Below are 27,281 nucleotides of genomic sequence, written 5' to 3' on the forward strand. Positions count from 1 at the left end.
GCAGAGAAGAGGGGGGCAGGGAATGATAACAGTACCAATAACCCTTCCAACACACCTCACACTCCAGGGCCTCCGACACCCATCCCCACGCCAGCATGCAACAGACTTCAAACAACTCCCTTAGACCAATACGGAGATTGAGACAAATGGAGGAGGAAACACTCACCTGTCGGCCCCAATTCGCCTCTCACCTGAGAAGTGACACATCCCAATTTCCATTTCACGAGTATTAACCACACACTCACTATGTGCCAGGGCCTGTCCTGGGGACCTGGGGACTCAGCAGTGACCCAGACACATTAAAGCCCCTGCCCTTGAGGGGCTGACACTCTGGCAGAGGGGGCAGGTATTAAACAAGTAGCTACAGACAAAGTGTCCAGAGGCGTGAAGTGCTCCGAAAAAGATAAAGTGAGGTACCCTCCCCTCCACTTGAGGCGGGAGCACTGAGTGGTTTGCTCCCAGAGAGCAGAGCACTGAGAGGTACCAGGCACTGAGCAGGCACTTGACTCAGACCTCATAGCCTCCCCTGAGAACCTCCGACAAACTGAATCAGGGGACAGGCCACAGGTGTCAGGACAAAGAAAGCCTGAGAAATGTTGCCGAGAGGAGGCTGAGGAGGCATGACGAGTGAGTCCAATGTGGTTTGGAATCAGGTCCTGGCACAGAAAAGGACGTTAACAGCTAAGCTGGAGAAACGCAAATGAAGGCTGGGGCTTAGGAAGGTCCTGCTGCTGGGTCCTGCTGTGACCATCGGACCACAGTCAAATAAGATTTCAACACCAGAAACCACATCGACGGGGTACGGGGACTCTCTGGACTATTTTCCTGGCCTCACCCAGGGCATAGGGAAGTTCCCGGGACGGGGATCCAGGTCCGAGCCACAGCATTGATAACCCTGGACCCTTAACTGCCTGGCCACCAGGGAACTCCAGGACTAACTTTACAACTTCTCACTATGTCTAAAACAGCTCCAAAATTAAGCTTATTTAATCTTTAAAAAACAAAATAGGAGTTCCCATCGTGGCTCAGTGGTTAACGAATCCAACTAGGAACCATGAGGTTGCGGGTTCGATCCCTGCCCTTGCTCAGTGGGTTAATGATCCGGCATTGCTGTGAGCTGTGGTTAGGTTGCAGACGCAGCTCAGATCCCAAGCTGCTATGGCTCTGATTCAACCCCTAGCCTGGGAACTCCATATGCCACGAGAGCAGCCCAATAAATGACAAAAAAAAAAAAAAAACAAAATAAAGGAAGGTGACAGGAATCAAGCAAAAGTGCTATCATCCCAGGGAGACTGTCCCAGGATTTCACGTCACTTGAGACACGGCCTTGGGTTTGTGTAAGCCACCATCCCCCAAGTCTCTGGGGTGATGTCGAGGTCTGACTCTGTCTAGAGTTCTCCTGGGAATGGCCCTCCCCCAAATTCTCTCAGTCCCTGCGCTGTGTGTGGAGGGGCCCTTTCACCCCCAATCAGGGTGGGCATGTGTCCCAGGGCCTGGCCACTCAAAGCCCTGTGTCCCTAGGGCCACTACAATGTCTGGTTCAGGGTCTGGCATGCAGCCCAGGGTGGGCCCACACAACCTGACTCTCAGTATTGCTGGAAAAGGAATTCCTGTCGTGGCTCAGCAGTAATGAACCCAACTAGTATCCATGAGGACTCAGGTTCGATCCCTGGCCTTGCTCAGTGGATTAAGGATCTGGTGGTGCTGTGAGCTGTAGTGTAGGTCTCAGATGTGGCTTGGATGTTGCTGTGGCTGTGGTGTAGGCCAGCAGCTGCAGCTCCACCTCAACCCCTAGCCTGGGAACTTCCATATGCCGTGGGTGCAGTGGTAAAAAGCAAAAAAAAAAAAAAAAAAAAGTATGTGTATACATTTTTTATTGCTGACAGCACTTTTGATCGCTTTCTGTCACCTTGCTTTGTATACATACATAGAGAGAGCCAGGAGAGTGACTGCCTCTTTCCACTGGGAGTGCTGACTGCAGGGTGCCCAAGCCCAGGGAAGAGAACCTGCCAGAGTGACCCAGTGTCACGAAAGCAGAGCTGAACCATGGAGACAGATTCCCAGCGACAAAGTGTGGAACCTGGGTCTCTTAATCGAGGTCTCCCCTTACACCAGCCAAGGAGTTGCCCCTGTTCTCCTGAAGCCAGCCTGAGTTAGTACCAGGTTTCTGAACCTGGACCTTGCCGGCACTTCAGGCCAGGTCGTTCTGTGTTGCGGGGGTCTATCCTGTGCACTGAGGGATGTCTCACAGCTGCCTGGCCCTTGTCCACTAGATGCTAATAACGGGACACTCCTCTCTCCTTCTGGTCGTGGCAACCAAAAATGTCTGATGTTGGGGGGCGTGGGTGACTGCCCCTAACTGAGGAACACTGGGTTGGGGTGGCTCAACCTTGCAGCTAAAAACTGTGGTTTCGACACTACTCCTTTTTCCTATCTCCCACCCCATGTTCCCTACTGCTTAACTCCTGGAAATTTCTACATGAAGACTAACCGAAGTTTTTCTAAGAAAAGGCACAGCCTTCAGAAGTCACATGAAGACAGAGGCAGGGATCATAGTGCTGTAGCTACAAGCCAAGGAAAGCCAAGGATTGCTGGGAGCCAGAAGAAACTAGGAGAAAGCGTGGATTTCTTCTCCCTCAGCCTCCAGAAAGAAACCGCCTTGTGCCAACCCCAGACGGGATTAAGACAACGGGCTGGAAGGACCAGAGCTCAACTTCTCTCCTAAAAACAACAAAATTCACAACTAAAGACTGAGCAATCTCCACCCAAATGGACCGGAAACCTTAAAAAAAAAATACCCTACTCCAGAAGAAAACGAGGAGGTCACATCAAGAGGTAGGAGAGGCCATTTCGAGATATAAACAACCCCGTACCTCCCAGGTGGGAAGCTCCACAGACTGGAAACTAACTGGTTCACAGAGACTCACCTACAGGCGTGAGAGTTCTGAGCCCCACATCAAACCCTCACGTGCGGGGAGCTGGCACTGGGAGAAAGAGCCCCGGAGCATCTGGCATTGAAGGCCAGTGGGGCTCATGTGCAGGAGCTCCTCAGGACTGGGGGAAGTGGAGACCCCATTCTTAAAAGGCGCACACAGACTTTCACGTGCACTGGGTCCCAGGGCAGAGCAAGGTCTCCATAGGAATCTGGGTCAAACCTGACTGCAGTTCTTGGAGGACATCCTGGGAAAACAGGGGTGAATGTGGCTTGTGGTGAGGCAAGGACACTGAAGGCAAAGCTCTCAGGAATATTCAGCAGCTGCCTTTCTCTGGAGGTGGCTATTTGGGGAAAATCCCCCCCCCCCCCCCCCCCCCCCCGTCAGTCAGCTGCTGAGAAGCCCCAGGGCAAACAACCGTCAGAGCCCCGCCCCTCAGTAAACAGGCTCCCTAAAGACCCCCATCCAGAGACTAAGCCCCATCCCACCAGAGGGATTCGAATCGGCTCCACCTACCAGGAGGCAGGCATCAACCCCTCTCATCAGGAAGCCTACACCAAGCCCCTATACCGACTTCAGCCACAAGGGGGCAGACACCAGAAGGAAGAGAAGCTACAACTCTAGTATCTGTCAAAAGGTCACCACACCAAAAACCTATAAAAATGAAAAGACAGAGAACTATAACTCATATGAGGGAGAAAAGAAAAACCCCAGAAAATCAGCTAAGCGATGAGGAGATTCTCAGCCTCCAGGAAAAAGACTTTAGATTGTTGATGCTGAAGATGATGCAAGATATTGGAAATAAACTAGAGGCAAAGATGGATAACTTACAGGAAACACTGAGCAAAGAGATACAAGATATAAAACTTAAGCAAGAAGAGATGCAAAATACAATCACTGAAATAAAAAATTCACTAGAAGCAGCTAACAGCAGAATACAGGAGGCAGAAGAACCAATAAGCGAGGTGGAGGACAGATTAGCGGAAATTACGGATGTGGAACAGAAAAGAGAAAAAAGACGGAATAGAAATGAAGAGAGTCTCAGATAACTCTGGGACAACATTAAACGCACCAACATCCGTATTATAGGGGTGCCAGAAGGAGAAGAGAGAGAGAAGGGGACAGAAAAAATATTCCAAGAGATAATAGCCGAAAACTTCCCTCACATGGGGAAGGAACCACTCACTCAAATCCAGGAAGCACAACGAGTACCATATACAATAAACCCAAGGAGGGAGTTCCTATCGTGGCACAGTGGTTAACGAATCCGACTAGGAACCATGAGGTCGCGGGTTCCATCCCTGGCCTCCATCAGTGGGTTAAGGATCCGGCGTTGCCATGAGCTGTGGTGTAGGTTGCAGATGCGGCTCGGATCCCAAGTTGCTGTGGCTCTGGTGTAGGCCAGTGGCTACAGCTCCGATTGGACCCCTAGCCTGGGAACCTCCATATGCCGTGGGAGCGGCCCAAGAAATGGCATAAAGACAAAAATAAATAAATAAATAAACCCAAGGAGGAATACACCGAGACACATATTAATCAAACTGACCAAAATTAAAGAGAAAATCTTGAAAGCAGCTAGGGAAAAGAAACAAGTAACATACAAGGGAACTCCAATAAGGTTATCGGCAGATTTTTCAGCAGAAACTCTGCAGGCCAGAAGGGAGTGGCATGATATATTTAACGTGATGAAAGGAAAAAACCTCCAACCAAGATTACTTTACCCAGCAAGGTTCTCATTCAGATTTGAAGGAGAATTCGAAACCCTCACAGATAAGCAAATGTTGAGAGAATTCAGCAATATGAAACCAGTCTTACAACAAATACTAAAGGAACTTCTCTAGGCAGAAAAGAAAAGACAGCAACAGGAAACAAAAATTCCACAAATGACAAGGCTCACCAGTAAAAGTACATATACAGTAAAGATACGAAATCATCCATGCACAATTATGCCACCAAAATCAGAAATCATGAGAAGAGGTGGGTACAAATGCAGGACACTGGAGATGAACTTGCAATTAAGAGAACAACTTAAAACAATCTCATATACATATAAACTCATATCAAAACTGCAGAATAACTGCAAACCAAAAATCTACAATTGATACACAAACAAGGAGTCTCTGGAGAAGAAACATATCTCATAGTAAATAAGCGCATCATCCACCATGAAGGGGGTCATTTGACATCATTCTTGGAATGCTGAAGTCTTCTTAGATCTGATTCTGATTTCCTCTCCATCAAAGAATTTATGATAATTATAATTAAATAATACAGTTCTACAACTGTATTATTAATAACCATTTCTCTCCACGGTACAATGTAAGGCCTATAATGTCTTGTTTATCACATCACCTAGAATGGTGTAATGCCTATACTGAAGAATCAAGAAGATGTAACAAACTGTGAGGACATGTTTATATAGTTACAATGTTTTTTAACCAATTTATGCATTTTATATCTTACTTATTTTCAGAGGGTATATTATTTTTGTTATTCTTACCAGTTAAGCTATTCTTTTTATTATGCTATATAAAATATTTAATGGTATATAAGGCTTTCTTCTTTATAAATTTTAGTTGCATAATATAACAATTTTAATATAGAAAAAAAAAAAAAAGGCACAGCATTAGAGAGAGGAGAGGGGAGCCTGGTGGTGGTAGGACGGTGGCGGGTCCTTACATGATACTTCGCTGCATGATGGCGTCAGAATTCTCTCTCCCCTCTCAGCCTCCTCTTCTCAGTCGGCTGTTCCTGAAACAGACATCCAAATACTCAGCGAGGATTCTGACTGCGCAGAGATCCAGACACCTACCCCTCTAACTAGGATAAAGCTTCACATGCTGAGGTGTGGGGAATGGCTGCAGCGTCTACACAAGTGGGCTGGAACTCTATGCTAACCAGGTCAGCCTCCTCCGGACCTGTCCACCACATACATCGGCCTCCACCACTAAAGACGACCCCGCATTTCCCACAAGGAAAAAGTGTCCACTCTGGGGAGTTCTCATCGTGGCTCAGTGGAAACAAATCTGACTGGCATCCATGAGGATGCAGGTTCAATCCCTGGCTTCGCTCAGTGGGTTAAGGATCCGACGTGGCTGTGGGCTCCTGGCCTGGGAACTTCCATATGCTGCAAGTGCAGCCCTAAAAAAACAAAATAAGAAGAAGAAGAAGAAAGAATGTCCACTCTGAAGACAGGGAGAAAGGCCTCTCTTCCTATGAGGCCCAGGAGCCCTTCAAAGATCTTCCCAGGTGCTGACCCAGACCAACCACCTGTGTGTGAGCTAATCCTTTTTCTTCTCTTTCTAAAGCCTTGAAGGAATGTACCCCCTGCGTATTTATAATGGTCCTTCAAGGGTGAATGGATAAACAAACTGTCATATGATGCATTTAATTACTGAATGCCATTCCACTGGAGAATGCACTAGACTGAAATATTTTATTTGTGTGTGTGTGTTTCTAGGGCTGCACCCATGGCATATGGAGGATCCCAGGCTAGGGGTCAAATTGGAGCTAAAACTGCTGGCCTATGCCACAGCCACAGCAACACCCAATCCTTAACCCACTAAGCAAGGCCAGGGATTGAACCCACTTCTCATGAATACTAGTCGGATTCATTTCTGCTGAGCCAAGATGGGAACTCCCGTGAAATATTTTATACCTTTCTCCTGAATATGCTACTCTCCTTTGTGCCGAGGTTAAAACAGCTTTGCGTCCCCTAAAAGACAACTCAGGAAGCAGAGACAGGAGAGGGACAGTGCCCTGGTCAGGGCCACACAACCAGTCAATGACAGACACCAGAAACAGAGGGTTCCAGTTCTGAGAACTATCTGGATTCGCATTTAAAACATCCCTACCCCGGAGTTCCCATTGTGGCGCAGCAGAAACGAGTCCGACTAGGAACTATGAGGTTGTGGGTTTGATCCCTGGCCTTGCTCATTGGGTTAAGGATCTGGCATTGCTGTGGCTGTGATGTAGGCGAGCAGCAACAGCTCCGATTAGACTCCTAAACTGGGAACCTCCATGTGCCGCACGGGTGTGGCCCTAAAAAGGCAAAAAGACAAAACAAAACAAACAAACAAAGAAACAAAAAACATCCCTATCCCTCTCCCAGGGTCATTAGCCCTGGGGATGGAGGGGGAGATCTGCAGGCCTAAGGATCCTAAAATTAAACTCTTACGGTCTTACTCAACTCAACACATCCTTCCTGCCTTTCCCTCGTGCCTTCTTCTCAGGCTGCCTAATAAGTCAGAGGTTCAAATGGGCTGAAATGGTGGCCAAGGAGTGACGGCCATAATCCCATTTTCTGCTGTCTCCCCTCCCCCTTCCAAGCCAGCTCCCCTTTCCAAATGCCCCTCCCTGCCAAGTGCCCAACCCGTTACCCTTGAAGCTCTCCAAGACTTCTCTCTTCCCTCCTCAGGCCTCTCGGGCCCTCAGGCAATGATAAGCCATTGGGCAATGATAAGTTCAGACCTTTCAGCTACTCTCCCCTGAGCCCCACTCCCTCCCACGCCTTGGCCGCCTCCTTGCAGGGCCCTCCAGAAAGTTCCTGACCTTTCATAAGGCCTTAGCCCATTAGGCCTTTGCCTCAGTCTTACCATTGACTTCCCCCTGACCCCACCCATCTACCTGGGTTCAGCCTTTAAAGCTGGCCCCGTCCTTTTTTTGTTTGCTTTTTTTTTTTTTAGGGCCGCCCCCACGGCATATGGAGGTTCCCATATGCTAGGGATCTAACTGACGCTGCCGGCCTATGCTACAGCCGAGCCACCGAGCCGCGTCTGCGACGCCAGGGATCGAACCCGCAACTCCATGGTTCCTAGCCGGATTCGTTTCCGCGACGGAAACTCCTCTTCCAACATTTTCATTAAACTTTTCCCTAGCCCCACCCCTTCCAGGTGGGCCCGCCTCCCCCGGCCCCGCCCCGCAAGTCCAACTTCCAGATGACCCCGCCCACCAACAGCCTTTCCCCGCCCCCATCCCTCTATAGACACGCCCTTCCATGTGGTCCCGCCCCTCCAGGCCTCTCCTCAGAGCCAGTTCAGTCCAGGGGCTCCAGGCCTCACCTACATTCTACCTGCCCCTGAGCCTCCGACAGATGCTGCCCCGCCCCCTCGAGCGGCCCATTGCCCGCTCTCTCCCCTCCACAGCGCGCTCCTGGCCGCCTCAGCGTCTCCCCACGTCCGCTCCTCTGCAGCTGACCGACGCTGCGAAGGCATGAACTCTGAGTTTACTACACGCGCGCCATTCCCCAGCCCTGAAGCCCCGCACGGACGACTCCACTTGCCTCTCTCCGGGCCAGACACCGCTGGCCAGAGCGTCACACCCGGAACCGCAGGGCGCTACACTGCAGTACCAAATTCGCGCCACGGAGTTCGCGCGCAGACTTCTACGGCCGGGGGCGGGGCCGAGCTGAGGGGCGGAGCCCGGAGGACGGCCGCGCCGCCGTCGCGCAGAGGGTCCTGGGAGTTGTAGTTTCTTGGCCGCGAGACCGCAAGAAAGGGGGTGAAGTGGGGCGAGCCCTCCCGCAGAGCACGCTGGGAAACGGCCCCGAGCCTCCTCTTGTACTGAATGAGTGGGTGCGGCTGCGGGTCCAAGGAGTGACCGCCAAGAAAAGGGAGCTTCGGTGGAAGCTGCTTCGCGAGGCACGGCGGGAAGAGAGGCGGGAGGCCGCGCGGGGCATCCCGGGAGCAAGGGCCGGGCCGGGCCTCGGCGCGGGGCATTGTGGGAGGTGGACGCCGCTCCGGGGCGGGTAGGTGATTGGGGAGGGGCGGGAAGGGTGCACATCTGGGGGAGGGGAGAGGCACAGCTGGGTGGGACAGCCTGGATGGGAGGTGCCGAGGCGGGCGGGGCTGGGAGGGATTGGGGAGACAGGAGCCAGCTGGGAGGGGCTGCCCAAGGGGGGGAGGCGAAGCTGGACGTGGGGGAGCATCTGGGGTGATAAAGCCCATCTAAGGACGACGGACCATGTCTAGGATGAGGACCCATATTTGGGGAGGACGGGAACTGTAGATGAGAGGAGGGGGCCACAACTGGACTGGGCGGTATATCTGGGCAGGAAGAGACCACAGATGAATATTGGTGACACTTCTGAGAATTGGCCACAAGTGAATGGGGCACACACCTGTAGGCAGAGGGTCCATACTAGATGTGGGGAGGACGTCTGGATACGGGGGCACCTCCACAGCTGGATATGGCAACCCATAGGGGTCCCATCCAGGAGAGGGGCAATAGCTGCCTAGAATCTGAGACACATCTGGGGAGGAGGGAGCCACAGATGCATGAAGAATACGACTAGCAGAGTTCTTGTTGTGGCTCAGCGGTTAACGAACCCGACTAGGAACCATGAGGCCGTGGGTTCGATCCCTGCCCTTGCTCAACGGATTAAGGATCCCGCGTTGCTGTGAGCTGTGGTGTAAGTCGCAGAAGAGGCTTGGATCCCGTGTTGCTGTGGCGTAGGCCGGTGGCTACAGCTCGGATTGGACCCCTAGCCTGGGAACCTCCATATGCCACCAGTGCGGCCATTAAAAAACAAAAGAAAAGAAAAAGAGTATGACTGGGGACAAGGAACCCATAACTGAATGGGCAGAGCACATCTGGAGATGGAACATTTTTAGAGGGGGGACAAGCTGGATGTGGCTTACAGCCCAAGTGTAGGCACATGGGGCGGGGGAGGGTATTTCTATGGAAATGGAGGCACTAGAGGCTGCCGCCAAATGTGGGAGGCATATCTGGAAGGCGAGGAGATCCTACCTGGAAGCTGAGAACACATTTGAGGAGGCGTCCGCGACTGAGTTTAAGGACGCCTATTTTGGGAGAGGGACCTTAATTGTACGGGGGTGGGGGTGGGGGTCACACCCGTGGAGAAGGGGACCGGCGTTGGAGTTAGGATCAGGATGAAAGGTTCCAGTTGTCCCAAGAATAAAACACGCGGTGGGAGGAAGCCAGAGATGGGGTGGAGGTTCATGTCTAGAGATTAACGGGACTATCCCGCCCCAGGCCCCACCTGGATTGAGGAATCAGCCCTGAAGAGCAGGCGCAGAGTGGAGGAAGAGGGCCCCCTCGGGTGGGGATGGATCTGATCTCCACGTGTCCTCCCTGCCCCTCCCACTCAGGCACCCCAGGATGGAGCCCCCTCCCGGCACGGTGGCGGGGCAGGAGGAGCAGGAGCTGCGGGAGAGGGCCTTCTTCTCCTGGGCCGAGTTCAGCCGCTTCTTCGACGCCTGGTGCCAGCAGCGGCTGGCGCTCTTCTTCGTCAAGAGCTCCATGCACCTGGCGCGCTGCCGCTGGGCCAGCGCGCCCCCGCTCTACACGCTCATCGACGTGCTCAAGTACAGCTACGTGCGGCTGGTGTGCAAGGACGTGCGCGCGCCCAGCCGGCCCGCCGTGGGGTGCGTGAGCTGAGCCGCCTGCCCTGCGGGGTGCTGGGGGGAGGGGCCGCCAGGGGAAGGGGGAGGCGCCGAGCCCCCCACCCCGAGACTAGGAGGGCAGCGATTCCAACGAAAGCCCCTAAACACACGGTGAAGAGAGGCCAGGGGAGTCAGGAGGGAAGCTTCCTGAGACAGAGACAGCCGGTTCCCAGAGGGACAAAGGCGCACACCTTTAGCGGGTGGGCTCCAGTTACAGACTTTATAATAAAGAGCCACGCAGAGGCAGAGAGCCAGATGGACACACACACACACACACACACACACACACACACACACACACGACATAAAGAAAATTCCAGAAACATGGAGACTTAGTGCCAAAGACACCAAACAGCCAGGAGAAACAGATGAGAGCCAGATTTTGGACACCTACAGAGAGATTAGAGTCTGGGCTGCAGAGAAAACCACAGGATAAAGATAGAAAAAAAATCCATCCATTCAGGAGATACAAGGCCAGGTCCCATGCTGGGAGCTAGGGATCTTTCACTTGGGGGCGGTGTGGGGTTTAGCAAGGCAAATTCCTCGCTCTTCTAGAACTTTCTTACTGGACGGAAGACTGACATTCCGTGAACAAACTCAAGGGTAGTTCCCTCCAAGTGTAATGCCACAAGCAGCTTGAGAAATCCAAGAGGGCTAGGAAAGGTCTCCGGGTGGCCGGGGGTGTTTTAACTGACCCCAGTTTTAAACCCCGAACATTCCCATGCAGTGTGGGGTTTCCAAGGACAGACGCTGAGACTGAGTCCCCGTGGGACTGAGCCTTGGCGCTCAGGTTTGCCACCCCCCCCCAGTCCCTTCCACCTCCGCCTTCACCACTTCCTTGTTTGGCCTGTCAGGACCCTGACTGCGTGTGAGTTGGCGACCCTTGGATGGGGCTGTAGACAGAGGGAAGTGCTTAAGAACAGAGGCTCTGGGAGGTCCCATCGTGGCGCAGGTTTGATCCCTGGCCTCCCTCAGTGGGTTAAGGATTGGGCATTGCCCTGAGCTGTGGTGTAGATCGCAGATGTGGTGAATATGGCTGTGGCTGTGGTGTAGGCCAGCGGCTACAGCTCAGATTAGACCCCTAGCCTGGGAACCTCCATGTGCCGTGGGAACAGCCCTAAAAAGCAAAAAAAAAAAAAGACAGAGACTCTGCCTGCAGACTGCTTAAGATCCGCTCCACCACTTCCTGGGTGGGGTTTGAGGCCACGGACCGCCCATCTCTCAGGCTCGGTTTCCTCCTCTCTGCAAGAGGGTTACCGCAGTACCTGCCTTGCGGGCTTGTTGTGAGTTTATTGTGAGGCTGCGTGCAGGGAGGCGCTACCCCTGCCTGGGACCCAGGGCGGCTGCGTCCGTCCGTGACAGCCTTTCCAGAGCCAAGAGCACAGCCCGGGGGGGGCGGCAGCCTGGATACCAACCAGGACCCCAGCACTGATCCATCCTTGACGTTGAATTAGGGCCGTCCCCTTTCCAGGCATCAGCTTCCTCCCTGGGAAGATGGGAGAAGTAACGGTATGGATCGCTGGAGTTTGTTGAGGAGTAAATGAGCCAAGACAGGCACATGCTTCAGGGGGGCCCAGGTGAGCACTCGCGAGCGGCCATTCTCACTCACCGTTACTTAAACGTTTAATGTGAGAATTCAGATTCTCCATAGCTTATGCACTGCTTGTTCTAGAAACAGACTTGGCGATCCCGAAGCAGAACAGCATCAAACACCCAGAGAAGCCCGGATCCCTAGAACATCCGAGCTTGCCGGAAGCTTAGGCCCAATCTGGAAGCACTATTTGTTAGCAGAAGCCGATTCAAAGCAACAGACACTTATGGAGCCCCTACGGTGTATATGGGAACCCAGAACGTAGGGCCTATGGAGCAGTGGTCCCTGCGCTTGAGGGGTTCAGGATCTAATCTAGGAGACAGAGACATTCCTCCCTCCAGGGGGCAAAAAAGAAATGGCCCGAGGTAGTAAGAGGTTGACGAGGGAAATGGAGCATGACAAAAGAGGAGTGGCCAGCTCTACTGAGAGCTTACAGGTGGACCTGGAGGGCTTCCTGGAAGAGGTGACCCGTCAGTGGAGTCTGGAAAGGTTTTTGTTTCTATATCTGTGTATGTACAGTATTTGACTTAAACACACGGCACATACTACATGCAGGCACTGGCTCTCTACAAATAGCAGAGGGAGGTGGGGACCGGAGGTGTGGCAAGACAGTACAGGCTGGCACGGGGGCAAGGACGGTGCCTTGGGCTCGGGCCTGGTGACTGGGGGTCAGTGAGAGGGTCCTCGGCGGGGCAGGGGCGGGGGGAGCTCATGAGTGGAGGTGGCTGATGATGTGGGCCCATCACTTCTGAACCTCTCTGTCCCTCCAGCAACTCAGGCAGGGCCTCTCTGGCGTCACAGCCCAGGGACCGAGGTCTGAATCTGGGGAGTTAGTGCGGGAGAAAAGGCAGGAGATGTGGCTGGAATGCTGGGACTTTATCCTGGGGCACTGGGGAGCCCCGGCGGCGGCGGCGAGCTGGGGCAGCTCTGGGGGGTAGGAAGACCCTCTGGGGCCTGATGGACCTGGGCTGGGGGAGAGAAAGCGGAGGCCAGGGAGGCGGCTGGGCTGAGGGTCCAGGGGCCTCACAGAAGGGCTGTCTTTCCGGCCACTCCATCCCTCTTTCCTGAAGGTTGCACCGTGACAGCCACGTCACACCCACGGATCCCCAGCTCTCCCCGCTCCTCCCCAGCCTCTCATAGCACTGCCTCCTCTAGAACCAGACTGCCAGCCGCTCCCAACACACCAGCCTTTGAAACCACAAAATCTCAAGACCCAGAGGGATCATGAGGAAACGAGTGAGTGGAATGCAAAGCAAAGCCACGGTCCTTTTGGAAGAAAAAAGATGATAGAGGAGTTCCTGTTGTGGCTCAGGGGAAGCAAATCTGACGAGGAACCGTGAGGTTTCAGGTTCGATCCCTGGCCTCACTCAGTGGGTTAAGGATCCAGTGCTGCTGTGAGCTGTGGTGTAGGTGGCAGACATGGCTCGGATCCTGTGTTGCTGTGGCTGTGCTGTAGGCTGGCAGCTGTAGCTCTGATTCGACCCCTAGCCTGGGAACCTCCATGTGCTGTGGGTACGGCCCTAAAAAGCAAAAAAAAAAAAAAAAAGGAAAAAGATGATTGAAAATAGTGGCTACTTTTCATTAACTGTTTATTAGACACCAGCCCCTTTTCTAGCCATTTATGTCCTCTTCTTTAACCCTCTCAGTGACCCTGTGAGGTCAGCATTATTATTAGCCCCAATTTCCAGATGAGAAAACTGAGGCAGAGAGGTTAAGGGGCTCACCCCAGATAGCACAGCTGCTAAAGAGGGAAAACCAGCCCTGGGACCCATACCGCTCGACCACACAGCCCATGCTTGTAATTACCATGCAGCTCCCTCTCTCTCTCCCCTTCTCTTTCTGCTCCTCTTTCTTTCCATCGTGGGTCGTGAACATGAAAGTTAAATGTGCTGACACCCCAGGGACTTTTTGGTCCTAGGCACGATGGTGTTTGCTCATTCATCTCTTGGTTTGTTTTGAGCACCTACCATGTGCGGGGTGTGTGTGTTTTAGATGCCGGGATTTCTGTGGGAGCACTCCGCGTTCAGTGGAGAGCGTTCATCACAGCTGGGCATCGGTCACATCACTACCCCAATATGTGATGGAATCTGCCCTCGCCTGGGGATGGTCTGGGAGGGCTTCCTGGAGGAGGCGATGCCGGCTCTGAGTTGTGAAGGACGAGTAGGAGTTAAATAGGTGAAAAGAAGGAGTTCTGGTCATGGCGCAGCGGAAATGAATCCGACTAGGAACCATAAGTTTGCGGGTTTGATCCCTGACCTCCCTCAGTGGGTTAAGGATCCGGCGTTGCCATGAGCTGTGGTGTAGGTCACAGACACGGCTCGGATCCCACATTGCTGTGGCTGTGGTGTAGGCCGGCAGCTGTAGCTCTCATTTGACCCCTAGCCTGGGCACCTCTATATGCCAGGGGTGTGGCCCTAAAAAAGCGAAAAAAATTTTTAAAAATAGGTGCAAGAAGGGAGAATGGTGTTCCGTAAAGAGGGAAAAAACTTAGAGTAGGTTGGTCACACAGGGAAAAAAGTGGGTGGTTTGGAGGGTTTAGAAGGCGTGATAGGCAGGACTTGGTGACGGGTGCTTTCGATGGGATGAGAGGTGTGCCTGGGCACCTGGGTTCAAACATTAGGATGCAGTCATTCACCCATCATGTAGTGACCCAGCATCTCCCAAGTGCCAGGAGCTGTTCTTGGTGCTGAGGATACAGCAGGAAACAAAACGGGCAAAAATTCCTGGCCACGTTTATAGTTAGTGGGGGGTGATGTTATTCCCCCAGATAGATGGAGAGAAATGGCAGAGGTGACGTGTTGAGGCCACCGTGGACCATTGTGCAAGACACTGGGACCCCACAGAGGGGACGTGCTCGTCTCCAGTGAGAGGCACGGCTTCCCAGAAGAGGCGACCTCTCACGAGTTGGGGGCTCGTTCTAGTTGCTGAAACACCCAGGCCCAAAGAATTCAGACCAGAGAGTTTCATAAAAGCCCGTGAGTTTTTCTAGAGAAACGTACCAAGTCAAACCCCACGCACTTGCCATTTTTGTAGATCAGAAATGGTGCATGCTGGGAATTTCTTTTCGTTCCCTGATACCACCATAGTGGCTCTACATTTGTATTTTATTTAGAACGATTCGTACACTCAGTGATTTTTTTTTCTTTGTAGGACCACACCTGGGGCATATGGAGGTTCCCAGGCCAGGGGATGAATCAGAGCTGTAACCACCAGCCTACACCACAGCCACAGCCACACCAGATCTGAGCTGCATCTGCAACCTACACCATAGCTCATGGCAACACTGGATCCTTAACCCACTGAGCCAGGCCAGTAATCAAACCTGCATCCTCATGGGTATTAGTCATGTCTGTCACCACTGAGACACAGGGGAACTCCCTCAATGATTTTTCTAATTTTGCATTATTTTTGTTACTTTAAACAAAAATCTCAGACACTATGTGGATTTTTAAAAATCTGTCAGACTCCTGGATTTTACTTTATTTCATACATGAAGGAGAAAGGGGGTGTGTTGAGGATCTCCTGCTTTATTTATTTATTTATTTATTTATTTATTTGTCTTTTTCCCTTTTCTTGAGCCACTCTCGCAGCATATGGAGGTTCCCAGGCTAGGGGTCTCATCGGAGCCGCAGCCACTGGCCTATGCCAGAGCCACAGCGACACGGGATCCGAGCTGCATCTGCAACCCACACCACAGCTCACAGCAACACCGGATCCTTAACCCACTGAGTGAGGCCAAGGATCGAACCTGCAACCTCATGGTTCCTAGTCAGATTCGTTAACCACCGCGCCACGACGGGAACTCCTCCTTCTGCTTTATTAAAGACAATTCTTAAGTATTTATCCCGGAGGTTCTCAAGGTGGATTACCCTCCTCAGGGACTATTTGGAAACAGTGAGGGAGCATTTTGGGGGTGCCAGGCTTCTTAACTATATGCCAGGCTTCAGATGGTCTATGTTACAAGGCTTGGCAAACTAGGAGCCCTTGGGCCAATTGCAAGCGGCAGCTCATCTTTGTAAATAGTTTTGTTGGCACCCATTCATGGACATATGGTCCCTGGCCGTGTCTGCCATATAGCGACAAGCCACAGCTACTCACTGGCCCTTTTTGCAGGACAGGTTTGCCAACCCCTGCCCTAGAAACACAACACCTCCTACCAAACACGCTGCTGTCACCTCCCACGAATAAACGCAAACACCTTTCAGACAGCAGGTATCCATTTAAATCTTATCAGAGAAATATACTCTGCTATAGTTTTCTCAAATTCTCTTTCATTTTTTACCAGGCGGATGTAACTCCCTAAGTCGATGTCCAGTGACAGGCCCTGCCCTGCAGTTTGAAAACCACTGTCTGAGACAGAGTTTTGCTCACACACAAAAGAGGTGTGTAAGAGAGTGTTCGCTAAAGCATTGTGAATAAGAAGTGAGAATGGGAGACAACCTAATAGTTGGCGGAGCTGTGGAGGGGAATATTAGGCAGCCCAAAAAAGGAACAAGATGGAGAAGTCTTTTTTTTTCTTTCTTTTTAGGGCCGCACCTGCCACATATGGAAGTTCCCAGGCTAGGGTTCAAGTCAAATCGGAGCTGCAGCTGCCAGCCACAGTAACACGGGATCCAGGCTGCATGTGTGAGCTACACTGCAACTCAAGGCAACACCAGATCCTTAACCCACTGAGCGGGGCCAAGGATAGAACCTACATCCTCATGGATGCCAGTCAGGTTCCTTACCGCTGAGCCACACAGGGGACTCCTTTGTGTTGTTGTTGTTGTCTTTTTAAGAAAAGTCTTGAAAAGCTGATGAGTGAAAACAAGCAAGCTACAGAAGCATAGATGGAGTGTGATGCTCACATTCATTCCCTGTTGTTGCTGTAACAAAGCGCTACAAATGTAGTGGCTCAAAACGAATACGAATGTGTGACCCTACCCCTCCGAAGGTCAGACCTCCAACGTGGGAATCACTGGGCTAAAATCGAGGTGTCTGGCAGGGCTGCGTTTCTTCTGGAGGCTTAAGGGGGAGACTCTGTCTCTTGGCCTTCTCCTGCTTCTGGAGGTGCCCACATTTCTTGGTTTGCAGCCTCTTCCTCCATTTTCAAAGCCAACAGCACGGCTCTTTCAATCTTTCTCTGACTTTGACACTCCTGCCTCCCTCTTCCACCTGAAAGGACTCTTGTGATCACACTGGGCCCATCTGGATGACCCACATCAGGTCCTCCTCTTGAGACTGAATTGAATCATATCTTCAAGAAGTCCCTTTGCCATATGCAGGGACATTTGCACAGCTTCAGTGAGTAGGATGTGAATATCCTTGGGGGGCTGTTATGCTGCCCCCTCTCACACCAGAAAACAGAAAGTTGCCAAGGAAATCTTCCTAAAAACGTGTGACACACCTTTATAAAAGTACACACATAGGAGTTCCCATTGTGGCTCAGTTGTTAGGTACCCGACTTGTATTCCTGAGGATGAGGGTTCAATCCCTGGCCTCGCTCAGTGGGTTAAGGATCTGGTGTTGCCGTGAGCTGTGGTGTAGGTTGCAGATGTGGCTCAGATCCTGAGTGGCTATGGATGTGGCGTAGGCAGGCGGCTACAACTGTGATTCGACCCCTGGCCTGGGAACTTCCATACGCTGCAGGTGTGGTCCTAAGAAGACCACAAAATAAATAAATAAACAAACAAATAAAGTGCACACATCATATGTGTGCAACGTGATGAATTTTCCCCAAATAAAATGCACCTGTAGCTAGAACCCAGTACAAGAGGCAGAACGTGTCCGGTGCCAAGAAACCCCCCACCCTCCATGCCCTCCACAGGGGCAAACCCTCAGGGTAACCTGTATCCTGTCCCTTGCCAGCAGAGGTTAGTTTTGCCTGCTGTTGAATTTTCTATAAACTGCAACCATGTGGCGGGTCTTCTTCTGTGTCTGGCTTCTTTTATAGAGCAGGCACGTGAGATCATCCACGTTCCGCGAATAACCACGGTGTGTTCATTCTTAGTGGCGATTGATATTTTAGGTATATATCAAAACTTGTTTTCCCGTCCTGTTGGATGCTGGGGTTGTTTCAAGTATTTGGCTGATAGGAGTGGTGGTGTTAAGAACATTCTAGTAAACATCTTTCGGGGCTTCTCCGCCGGCATTTATCTTGCGTGGAAATACTGTTCACAGAAGGGGCACGTGCTTAGCTTTAGTAGATGCTGCCACGCTGTTCTGCAAAAGTGCTGGGACCGTTTCACACGCCCATCGACAACCCGTGGGAGTTCCGGTTGCTCCACCTCCTCACGGACATCTGACGTTATCAGTCTCTTTTATTTGGTGGCGGGTAGTGGCTTCTCCCGAGGGTTTTTTTTTTCTTTTTTCTTTTGATATGTAGTTGATTTACAGTGCTGTGTTCGTTTCAGGTGTGCAGCAAACTGATTCAGTTGTCGTGTGTGTGTGTGTGTGTGTGTGTGTGTGTGTGTGTGTGTGTGTGTATAGATCTGTAAATATATATTCCTTTTTAGGCTTTTTCCCCTTATAGGTTATTACCAGATATTGAGTATCGCTTCCTGTGCTGTAAGTAGGTCCTTGCTGATTATCTCTTTTATCTATAGTAGTGTGTATAGTTTAATCCCAAATTCCTCCCCCCCTTCCCCCTTTGGTAATCCTAAATTTGTTCTCTATGTCTGTGAATCTGTTTCTGTTTTGTGAATCAGTTCTTTTGTATCATTTTTTTAGATGCCACATATATATATATTTATCTTCGTCTGATTTACTTCATTTAGTATGAAAACCTCTAGGCTTATCTATTTTGCTGCAGATGGCATCATTTCACTCTTTTTTATGGCTGAGTAATATTTGTGTGTGTGTGTGTGTGTGTGTGTGTGTGCACGCATGCACACACACAAGTGCATATACCACCCTAGGGTGTTTTAATTTGTGTTCTCTTGATGCCTAATGAATTTGAGCACCTTTTTTTGTTTGTTTTTTGGTTTTCTTGGTTTTCATTTTTGGTTTTTTGTTTTGTTTTGTTTTTTTGCTTTTTAGGGCTGCCCTGGTGGCATATGGAAGTTCCCAGACCAGGGGTCAAATCAGAGCTACAGCTGCCAGCCAGCACCACAGCCACAGCAACTTGGGCTCCAAGCTGCATCTTCGACCTACACCGCAGCCCATGGCAACACCAGATCCTTAACCCACTGAGCGAAGCCAGGGATCGAACCCCCATGCTCATGGATCCTATTTGGGTTTGTTACCACTGAGCCACGATGGGAACTCCTGGACCACCTTTTTGTGTGTACAAAATTTTAAAACCCAGTGCCAAGTCTTCCATTGTTTATAGGTTCATAACATATGTAAGAATGCTAAGTACCTAACTTGAGTTGTGGCTACCTCGGGGGACAGAAGGAGCGAAGGGACTTGGTTGGGACAGGGTTCACAGAGGGCCTCAGCTGGCAATGTTGTCATTGCTAAATCAGAAGCAGATTCAGGAGCATATGAAATGTTTTATTTCTTAAAGTTGATTGAGGTAAATATAAAAAGCCATTCATCCACTTTTCATAGAGCCGCAGCGGGTAGGTAGGGAATTCCACGGCCCATGGGGCTCAGACCCTGTTTCTCAGTGCCTTCCCTGAGTCAGCTCTTTTAATCCCCACAACAACCCTTTGCGAAAAGGACGAAAAGGACGGGGATAATCTCCTCCCTTTTAAGAGGTAACTGAGGCCCCGGGACCTGCCCAAAGGTCACACGGCTGGCCTCTTCCGGAGGCCCTCCCCTCTTCTCTATGCCTGCCACAATTCTTCTTAAACAGAGTCCAGGAGAGAGAGGGAAGGCGCGAGAGGGCAGGCAGCAGGGTGATGTGACGGCGGCGGTGGTCGTTCCTCCCGCAGGCCCCCCCAGCCCGGCTGCCCGGCCTTCATCATCGTCAAGCTGAGCCCGTTGCGGGACCGCCTCGTGGTGACGGAGTGCCAGCTGACCCACTCGCACCCGGCCTGCCCGCTCGAGTTCGCCTACTACTTCCGCCCGGGCCACCTGCTGGCCAACGCCTGCCTGCCCGTGCGCACCACCAACAAGATCTCCAAGCAGTTTGTGGCCCCGGCCGACGTGCGCCGCCTGCTCTCCTACTGCAAGGGCCGCGACCACGGCGTCCTGGACGCCCTGCACGTGCTCGAGGGGCTCTTCCGCACCGACCCCGAGGCCAAGGTGGGGGTCTCGCGAGAGGCAGGCCGGGGGCGGGGGAGAGCCGCGCGCAAGACTCGCGTTCACCCATCCATCCGTCCGTCCGTCCGTCCGTCCATCCATCCATCCATCCATCCAACCACCCGCCCACCGATGCATATTCCCACATTTCATTCATTCCTTCGCGCATTCATTCTACATGTATTTATCAAGGCGTTGAGGGGAACGGGGCGAGGGACAGCCCCCAGCAGGACACAGGGTCCTTACTCGCACAGAGCCCATCCTCTAGGGCAGTAGAGCTTTCTGCCATAATGCTAATGCCTGGTGATTCTGCACTGCGCAGCATGGCAGCGACCTGGCATACGCGGCTTAGTAGGCACTTGCAGTGCGGCCAGTAGGACCGGGGAACTGAGTTTTTAAATGTTATATCATTTTAATGAATCAACATTTAAACAGCCACTTGCGGTGATTGGCTACTACAACCTTGCAGTTGTCGCGGGAAAAACCAACCCTAGACAGGTGCATGCAAATGTGGTTTGGCGGAAGGGTTGGCGTGAGGAAGGAGAGGATGCAAAGTGATGGAAGATAATATTTAAAAAAATTTTTTAACTGAACTATGCCAATAGGAAATGCACACACACAAAAAGGGAGCTCCTGTCCTGGCTCAGTGGAAACAACTCTGACTAGGAATCATGAGGGTGTGGGTTCCATCCCTGGCCTCGATCAGTGGGTTAAGGATCTGGCCTTGCTGTGAGCTGTGGTGGAGTTTCCCAGGCTAGGGGTCCAATCAGAGCTGCAGCTGCCAGCCTACACCACAGCCACAGCAATGCTGGATCTTGAACCCACTGAGCAAGGCCAGGGATTGAGCCTACGTCCTTACGGATGCTAGTCTGATTCCTTAACCCCTGAGCCACAACGGGAGCTCCCAGTGGAACTTTCTATGATGCTAAGAACAGTCTCTATCTGCAGCGTCCAGCGGGGTAGCTCCTGTGGCTATTGAGTGCTTGAAATGTAGCCGGTATGACTGAGGAACGGAATTCTTTTTTTCTTTTTGATTGCAGTATAGTTGATTTACAGTGGTGTGTCAATTTCTGCTGTACAGCAAAGTGATTCAGTTATACACACACATATTCTTTTTCATATTCTTTCCTATGATGGTTTCTCACAGATTATTGAAGGTCCCTGTGCTATGTAACAGGGCCTTGTTTCCTGAATTCTTCATTTCACTTAATTAATGGAAATGTCAACAGTCCCGTGTGGCTAGTGGCTTCTGTATCAAACGGCACAGCTCTATATATGGATAAGTTTGCATGAATTTATTTTTAACCTTCTTTCCCCTTGCCCCGCCCCCAGCAAGATGGCATATTGTACCACTTTTTTGCATCTTGCTTTGTATGTTGGGGCATGCCAGCTGTTAGCATCTTTTGTGCTTCCTCTGGGGCCTGTCAAATCCCCCTGAGAAAACTGCAGCCACTTGGCTGGCCGGCAGGGAAAGGCCAGGCTGCCCGCTTTCTGGAGCCACTTGGGGGAAGAGGGCTGGTTGCTGGCATTGGGTCAGCAAGATGCACTGACCTAACCACCCCACCCCCGCACAGCAGGCCGATGTTCCCGGGGGCCAGCAACCCTCTCTGTTTTAGCCCCTCCACACAATAACCCTCCAGTCCCCAGGGGCTGAGGAGAAGCAGGAGCTTTAGAGATCTAGCTGCCCTCACACTCACTGTTTTAACTTCCCACCCTGCCCAGGTTTGCAATTCCGTTTGTTGGTTGGTTGGTTTGTGTTTGGCTGGGCCCTCAACATGCAAAAGTTCCTGGGCCAGGGATCAAACCCAAGCCACAGCAATGAGCCCAGCCACAGCAATGACAATGCTAGATCCTGAACTCCTAGGCCACCAGGAAACTCCTGCCAATTCCTTTTGAGGACTCTGCTGTTGGTCCCAATTGCTAGTTTAGGAATCATGGGGTGTTTTTTTCTTTTTTGCCATTACGGGGGCGATGGTGAGCTTGTCCATCTGCTTTCCAACTTCGAGGCGTAAAACAGTGTACATAATGTGTTTTATGTGTAAGATGAAGCAAATAGGAATCTGGAGGCCTCATGTAGTCACATAAAGAAACACTAGAAGAGCAAGCTGGCTTTTTGGGCAGAGAGGGATCTTGCACAGAAATGAGGCGGCCTTCTCTCATGTGTGTGTTTCGCCTTTGGAAAAACATGAACTGTGATCTAAATGTGCTACTTTTAAGAATACTGGGAGTTCCTTTGTGGTGAAGTGGGTTAAGGATCTGGCGTTGCCACTTCTATGGCTCAGGCTGCTGCTGTGGAATGGATTCAATCCCTGGTCCAGGAACTTCTGCATGCCCTGGACGTGGCCAAAAAAAAAAAAAAAAAAAAAAAAAAAAAAAAATCCTGAAAGGTCAACTGTTTACAATCTCAGCAGAAGACAGCTTGTCAATATCTATCAAAAGGACCAGATCACTCACCTTTTTTTTTTTTTTTTGCCTTTCAGGGCCACATCCGCCGCATATGGAGGTTCCCAGGCTAGGGGTCTAATAGCAGCCGGCCTACACCACAGCCGCAGCAACGTGGGATCCAAGCCAAGTCTGCGACCCACACCACAGCTCACAGCAACACCGGATCATTAACCCACTGAGCAGGGATCGAACCCGCAGCCTCATGGTTCCTAGTCGGATTCGTTTCCGCTGCGCCATGACGGTAACTCCATTAATCGTTTTAATTGCTTTGCCAGCCAAGGGAACCCACAGCAGGCTAATACCTTAAAGACTGTGCCCCCCCTTGGGAGAGATTAGGAGGTGGTTCTACAGTTTGGGGAGTGGAAAACAGGGCCTCAGAGCAGGATCAGGGTAGAGGCAAGCTTGCATCATTTAGTGGCCCCAGGGCTGGTTCTGGTGGCCCTCCTTCTTTCTGGGGTGGAGAATGTTCCATTAAGTAGCTAATACTTTCCATTCGTTGGGGGTTTTCGTTCTGCAGGAGAACTCAAAGATATTGCTATGTATATTCCTTGAAGAGGAACCAGGACCTTCCCGGAGGCTGCACTCTTGTCTCTCGCCTGCTCCTCCCCACCTCTGCATCCCCTCCTCCCTGATTCACCACCCTGTGAACCTGCCTTGGAAGTCAGGGAAGGTCGAGGAGGTGGAAGCTTATCCCCTACAAATAAGAAATGGGGACACCGAAAGGCTTGTGTGCCCAGGGGTCCCACAGGGCCCTGTTCAGTTTCAAAGGAATGAATAATCACTTCCCAGAAGGGGAAACTGGGGAACAGGGAGGTTAAGGCGGAAGCTGAGGCACAGAAAGCTCAGGTCCCAACGTTAGAAAGTGGTGCGGCGGGGACTCAAACCCAGGCAACCTGGCTCCACCATCGACGCGCTTCACTTCCAGCCCAGTGGCTCTCAAACTCCAGCGGGCCTCCGTGGGAATCCCTGGAGGGCTTGTCAAAGCAGATGGCCAGGCCCCTCCCCGGAATCTCTGACCCAGCAGGGCTGCCGGGGGCCTGAGACTAGGCATTCCTGTCAAGGTCCCAGCAGGTTATGCTGACGCTGTCGGTCCAGGACCTACACTTTGAGAACCACTGCTCAGCGCAGGACGGAAGGAATGCCCAGCTCCCAGTAGGGGAAACTGTGGCTCCGAGAGGCAGCCTAGTGGGCAAAAATCACACAGCATTTAGATGGTGGTGCCAGGATCCAAAACTCAGGCAATCCACTTCCGACATTTTGAACCATTCCCCTGCACTGCCTCCTGCACGCACTTACGAACGAATGAATACATTCCCCTTTCCCGAAAGGGGGAGATCGTGGGCGGACGACCCCCGGGCGCCTCCTGACCTCTCTCCCCCCCCGCCTCGCCCGCAGGTGAAGCTGGTGTTCGTGGAGGACCAGGCGGTGGTGGAAACGGTGTTCTTCCTGACGTCGCGCACCCGGGCGCTGCTGCGGCGCTTCCCGCGGATGCTCCTGGTGGACCGGCTGCCGGGGCTGCAGGGCGCCCTGGACCTGCTGGCGGTGCTGTGCGTGGACGGCGCGGGCCGCGCGCGCCAGGCCGCCTGCTGCGTGGCGCGCCCGGGCACGCCAAGCCTGCTGCGCTTCGCGCTGGCCTCACTGCTGCAGAGCGCGCCCGACGTCAAGGGTCGCGTGCGCTGCCTCACCGCAGGGCCCGAGGTGGCGGCGCAGCTGCCCGCCGTGCGCCAGCTGCTGCCCGGCGCGCGCGTGCAGATCTGCCGGGCACAGGGCCTCGAGACGCTCTTCAGCAAGGCGCAGGAGCTGGGCGGCGCGGGCCGCGAGGACCCGGGCCTGTGGCCGCGGCTATGTCGCCTCGCCGGCGCGTTGTCGCCCGCCGCCTACGCCGAGGCGCTGGCGGAGCTGCGCGCCCACGGCCCGGCCGCCTTCGTCGACTACTTCGAGCGGAACTGGGCGCCGCGCCGGGACATGTGGGTGCGCTTCCGCGCCTTCGAGGCGGCGCGCGACCTGGACGCGTGCGCCCTGGTGCGCGGCCACCGTCGGCGTCTGCTGCGCCGCCTGAGCCCCTCGCGCAGCGTGGCTCAGTGCCTGCGCGACCTGGTGGCCATGCAGTGGGCCGACGCGGCTGGGGAGGCGGCGCCCGACGTCTCCGATGACGGGGGCACTTGGCTAGAGGGTGAGCCGGGGCGGGGAGCCCGGGTGGAGAACGAGAGGGTGAAGGGCCTGGAGACCCGGGACTGGGGAGGGGCCCCGAAAGAAGGAAGCGTTTGGAGAGAAGCCCAGTTAGAGAAGGAATGGGCGCGAGGGCTGGAAACCAGGGACCGGGGAGGGGCTCCTGCGGAGAGTGAAAACGGGAGAGGGCTGCACATTCGAGACTGGAGAGGGGTCCAGCTGGAGAACCAAGTGAGAGGGTTAGAGGGGAGTGTCTGGAGAGGGTCCCAGTTGGAGAAGGAGCACTTGAGAGGGCCCGAGATCCGAGACTGGAGGGGGGGCCCCTTGGAGGGTGAGAAGGATTGGGGCCGGGAAGGTTACACCTGGAGGGGGGCCCCGGGGGAGGACCAGAGGTCGAGAGGCTCAGAAGGCTTTACCTGGAGGACAGCCCACTTGGAGGAGGGAAGGATTCGGGTGCTGGAGACCACAGGCGGGAGAGGGCCCGGGTTTGACTCTGAGGGGGCCAGGAGCCTGGACGGGAGCTCCTGGAGGGGGGCCTGGCTGCACGATAAGAAGGCAAGTGGGCTGAAAACCAGAGAGTGGAAGGGGCCTCCGTCGGACGCAGAGAAGGGAAGGGGGCTGGAGGTCAGAAACTGGAGGGGGGTCCGTATGGAGAAGCCCTTGGAATGGGTTCGAGAGAACAGAGACCACAGGGAGGCCCCGCCGGGAGAGGGGAGGCTGAGAGGGCCGGAGGCCAGAGAGGAGCGGGGAGTGAGGTTGGGTGTCAAGAGAAGAAGGGATCTGGAGGATGTGGTTCTGGTCCAGCTGGGGGACACCAGGGTGACAGGCCTGGAGAACGGGGATGGAGGGGGCGCCCAGTCTGGGGGCTCCCAGAGCAGAGGCGGGCAGGGGATGGAGTGTGGGGACCCAGTAGGGGGCTGTCTGGGGCTGGGGAATGGAGTCCCGTGCAGCACCCCCGCGGGGACTGTGCTGGAGGGTGACCCCCAGTGGGCAGTGATGAGGAGGCTGTACCTGGCCGCTGGGGAGGGCGCGCAGGAAGGTAGTGGAGAAGGCCCAAGGGAACCAAAGAGGCCTCGCTGCCTGTCGGGGGAGGACGAGGTGGACTGGGAGCCTCTGGCCAAGTTCCGAGCGGCCTGCGGGCCAGAGCTGGCCGAGCTGGTGGCCGAAGAGCTGGCCTTTGCCCGGCAGCACGGGACCCGCGGGTTCCACTGGACGGGCGCTGGGTTTGCCCTGAAGGATGGCACCTCGGACTTCTTCCTGGACGGAGCCCTGACGCGCTGCAGCTGCTCCATCCACGCCGCCCGCCGCCTGCCCTGCCGCCACCTCTTCGCCGCGCGCCTCCTCACCGGCGCAGCCTTATTCCACGTGGACCTGCTCAGGGATTGCTGGGGGCGAGCCCCGGAGCCCTGAGCCTGCCAGCCCCTGCCTGTCACCCTCCACGGCGGTAGTGGTGCTGGAGGGTGCAGGAGGGCACTCTTTGATCCCAAAGATAACAGGGCTGAGGCCAAGAAGGCCACCCCAGTCCCTCCAGCCACCCCCCGGAGCATCCAGGGACCTCATCTCCGCAGTTTGCTTCTCTGGGTCCCAGGGGAAGCCACAGCGGTGGCAGGTGGTGGTGGCCACGGTGGACCCTCAGGAGAAGAGATGTGCGGGGAGAGGTGTAGACAGGGGCAGGCGGAGGATGGGGATCAAGCTGGGGGAGGGGACTACCTGGCAGGAGGAGGGGGAGAGCTGGGGACAATGGAGGAGAGGAAAAACAAAGGGGACACAGACACAGAGGAGAGAGAGAACAAGAAGAGAGGCAGAAATGGGAGTTCCTGTCTTGGCTCAGCAGTCAGGAGCCCAATTAGCATCCCTGAGGACAGGGGTTCAATCCCTGGCCTCGCTCGGTGGGTGAAGGCGCCGGTGCTGCCATGAGCAGTGCTGTAGGTTGCAGACGCGGCTTGGATCTGGCATGGCTGTGGCTGTGCTGCAGGCCGGCAGCTGCAGCTCCGAACGGACCCCTAGCCCGGGAACTTCCGTATGCCGAGGATGTGGCCCTAAAAAAGAGAGAGAGAGAAAAGAAAAGAGGCAGAAATGGGGACAAGGAGAGCGAGGCGAGGGGGTGGGGCAGGGGAGGAGGAGGCAAGGATGGAGGAGAGGGATGGAAAAAAGATGACGAAGGGAAGGTACGGGAGGAGGGAAAGGAGAGCAGAGCGGTTTGGGGATTTCTCTAAGTCTGGAGTCTCGGATCCCATTCGCCTTCATTCTCACAAGAGGCAGAATAAGGGAGGACGCCGGGGGGCTGGTGGGATGGACTGGGGGCTCTCCAGTGGGGTGGGGGGACTGTCGGGACCATTGTGCTTCAAGATGGGAATAAAACAGTATTATTTTGGTTTTCATGCTGAGTTCTTGGCTTGTGGCGGATGGTGGGAGGCCCAGACCCAGAGGGAAGTTGAAATGGTCCAGCAATCCCCCGTGTCTTCTATCCACAGGGCCTGCTGGGGCTGGATGGAATGAAGGGGCCCCGCATAAATCCATCTCCACGGTAGCTCAGGCCTCATCCTCCCTCGCCTGGACCAGTGTGCCATGGTG

General features: G+C 53.5%; 2 protein-coding genes across 8 annotated transcripts in view; one reads left to right on the plus strand and one right to left on the minus strand.

The window, feature by feature from the left end:
• LIG1 (DNA ligase 1) overlaps window positions 1-27,281 on the minus strand; it is a 66,084-nt gene that overhangs the window by 31,223 nt on the left and 7,580 nt on the right. For 2 of the 4 annotated variants that reach the window (XM_084961386.1, XM_084961384.1), the window contains exons 1-2: window positions 8,215-8,317; window positions 5,613-5,684 (exon numbers count right to left, since the gene is read on the minus strand). In XM_084961386.1, the coding sequence (XP_084817512.1) occupies window positions 5,613-5,629 (17 nt within the window). In that variant the 5' untranslated portion in view covers window positions 5,630-5,684; window positions 8,215-8,317. Of the gene's footprint in view, window positions 1-5,612; window positions 5,685-8,214; window positions 8,318-27,281 lie in introns of those variants that run through there. The other 2 variants (XM_084961387.1, XM_084961385.1) reach the window with 1 other exon arrangement.
• On the plus strand, window positions 8,649-27,085 carry ZSWIM9 (zinc finger SWIM-type containing 9). 4 transcript variants are annotated; one of them, XM_084961375.1, is made up of 5 exons: window positions 9,148-9,342; window positions 10,043-10,318; window positions 16,213-16,309; window positions 19,784-20,096; window positions 23,934-26,845. In XM_084961375.1, the coding sequence occupies exons 1-5, from the start codon at window positions 9,273-9,275 to the stop codon at window positions 26,115-26,117; spliced, it is 2,940 nt and encodes a 979-aa protein (XP_084817501.1). In that variant the 5' UTR covers window positions 9,148-9,272; the 3' UTR covers window positions 26,118-26,845. The 4 variants fall into 4 exon arrangements, with proteins under 4 accessions (XP_005664703.1, XP_084817502.1, XP_084817501.1 ...); XM_005664646.4 differs by lacking the exons at window positions 9,148-9,342; window positions 16,213-16,309 and adding an exon at window positions 8,649-8,679 and having other exon boundaries at window positions 23,934-27,085; XM_084961376.1 differs by lacking the exon at window positions 16,213-16,309 and having other exon boundaries at window positions 9,135-9,342; window positions 23,934-27,085.

The sequence above is a fragment of the Sus scrofa genome, chromosome 6, assembly GCF_054392235.1.
Source record: "Sus scrofa isolate SSC_HxYL_T2T_F1_AM1 chromosome 6, Sscrofa_HxYL_maternal_Yorkshire_Landrace_v2.0, whole genome shotgun sequence".
NCBI lineage: Eukaryota > Metazoa > Chordata > Mammalia > Artiodactyla > Suidae > Sus > Sus scrofa.

Bases quoted from the DNA above. Each gene is read 5' to 3' on its own strand.
- ZSWIM9 (XM_084961375.1), top strand. From the start codon at position 9,273: ATGAGGCCGTGGGTTCGATCCCTGCCCTTGCTCAACGGATTAAGGATC. The intron at 9,343-10,042 runs GTAAGTCGCAGA...CCTCCCACTCAG, and splicing joins GCGTTGCTGTGAGCTGTGGT to GCACCCCAGGATGGAGCCCC. The intron at 10,319-16,212 runs GTGCGTGAGCTG...ATTTTTTACCAG, and splicing joins CCCAGCCGGCCCGCCGTGGG to GCGGATGTAACTCCCTAAGT.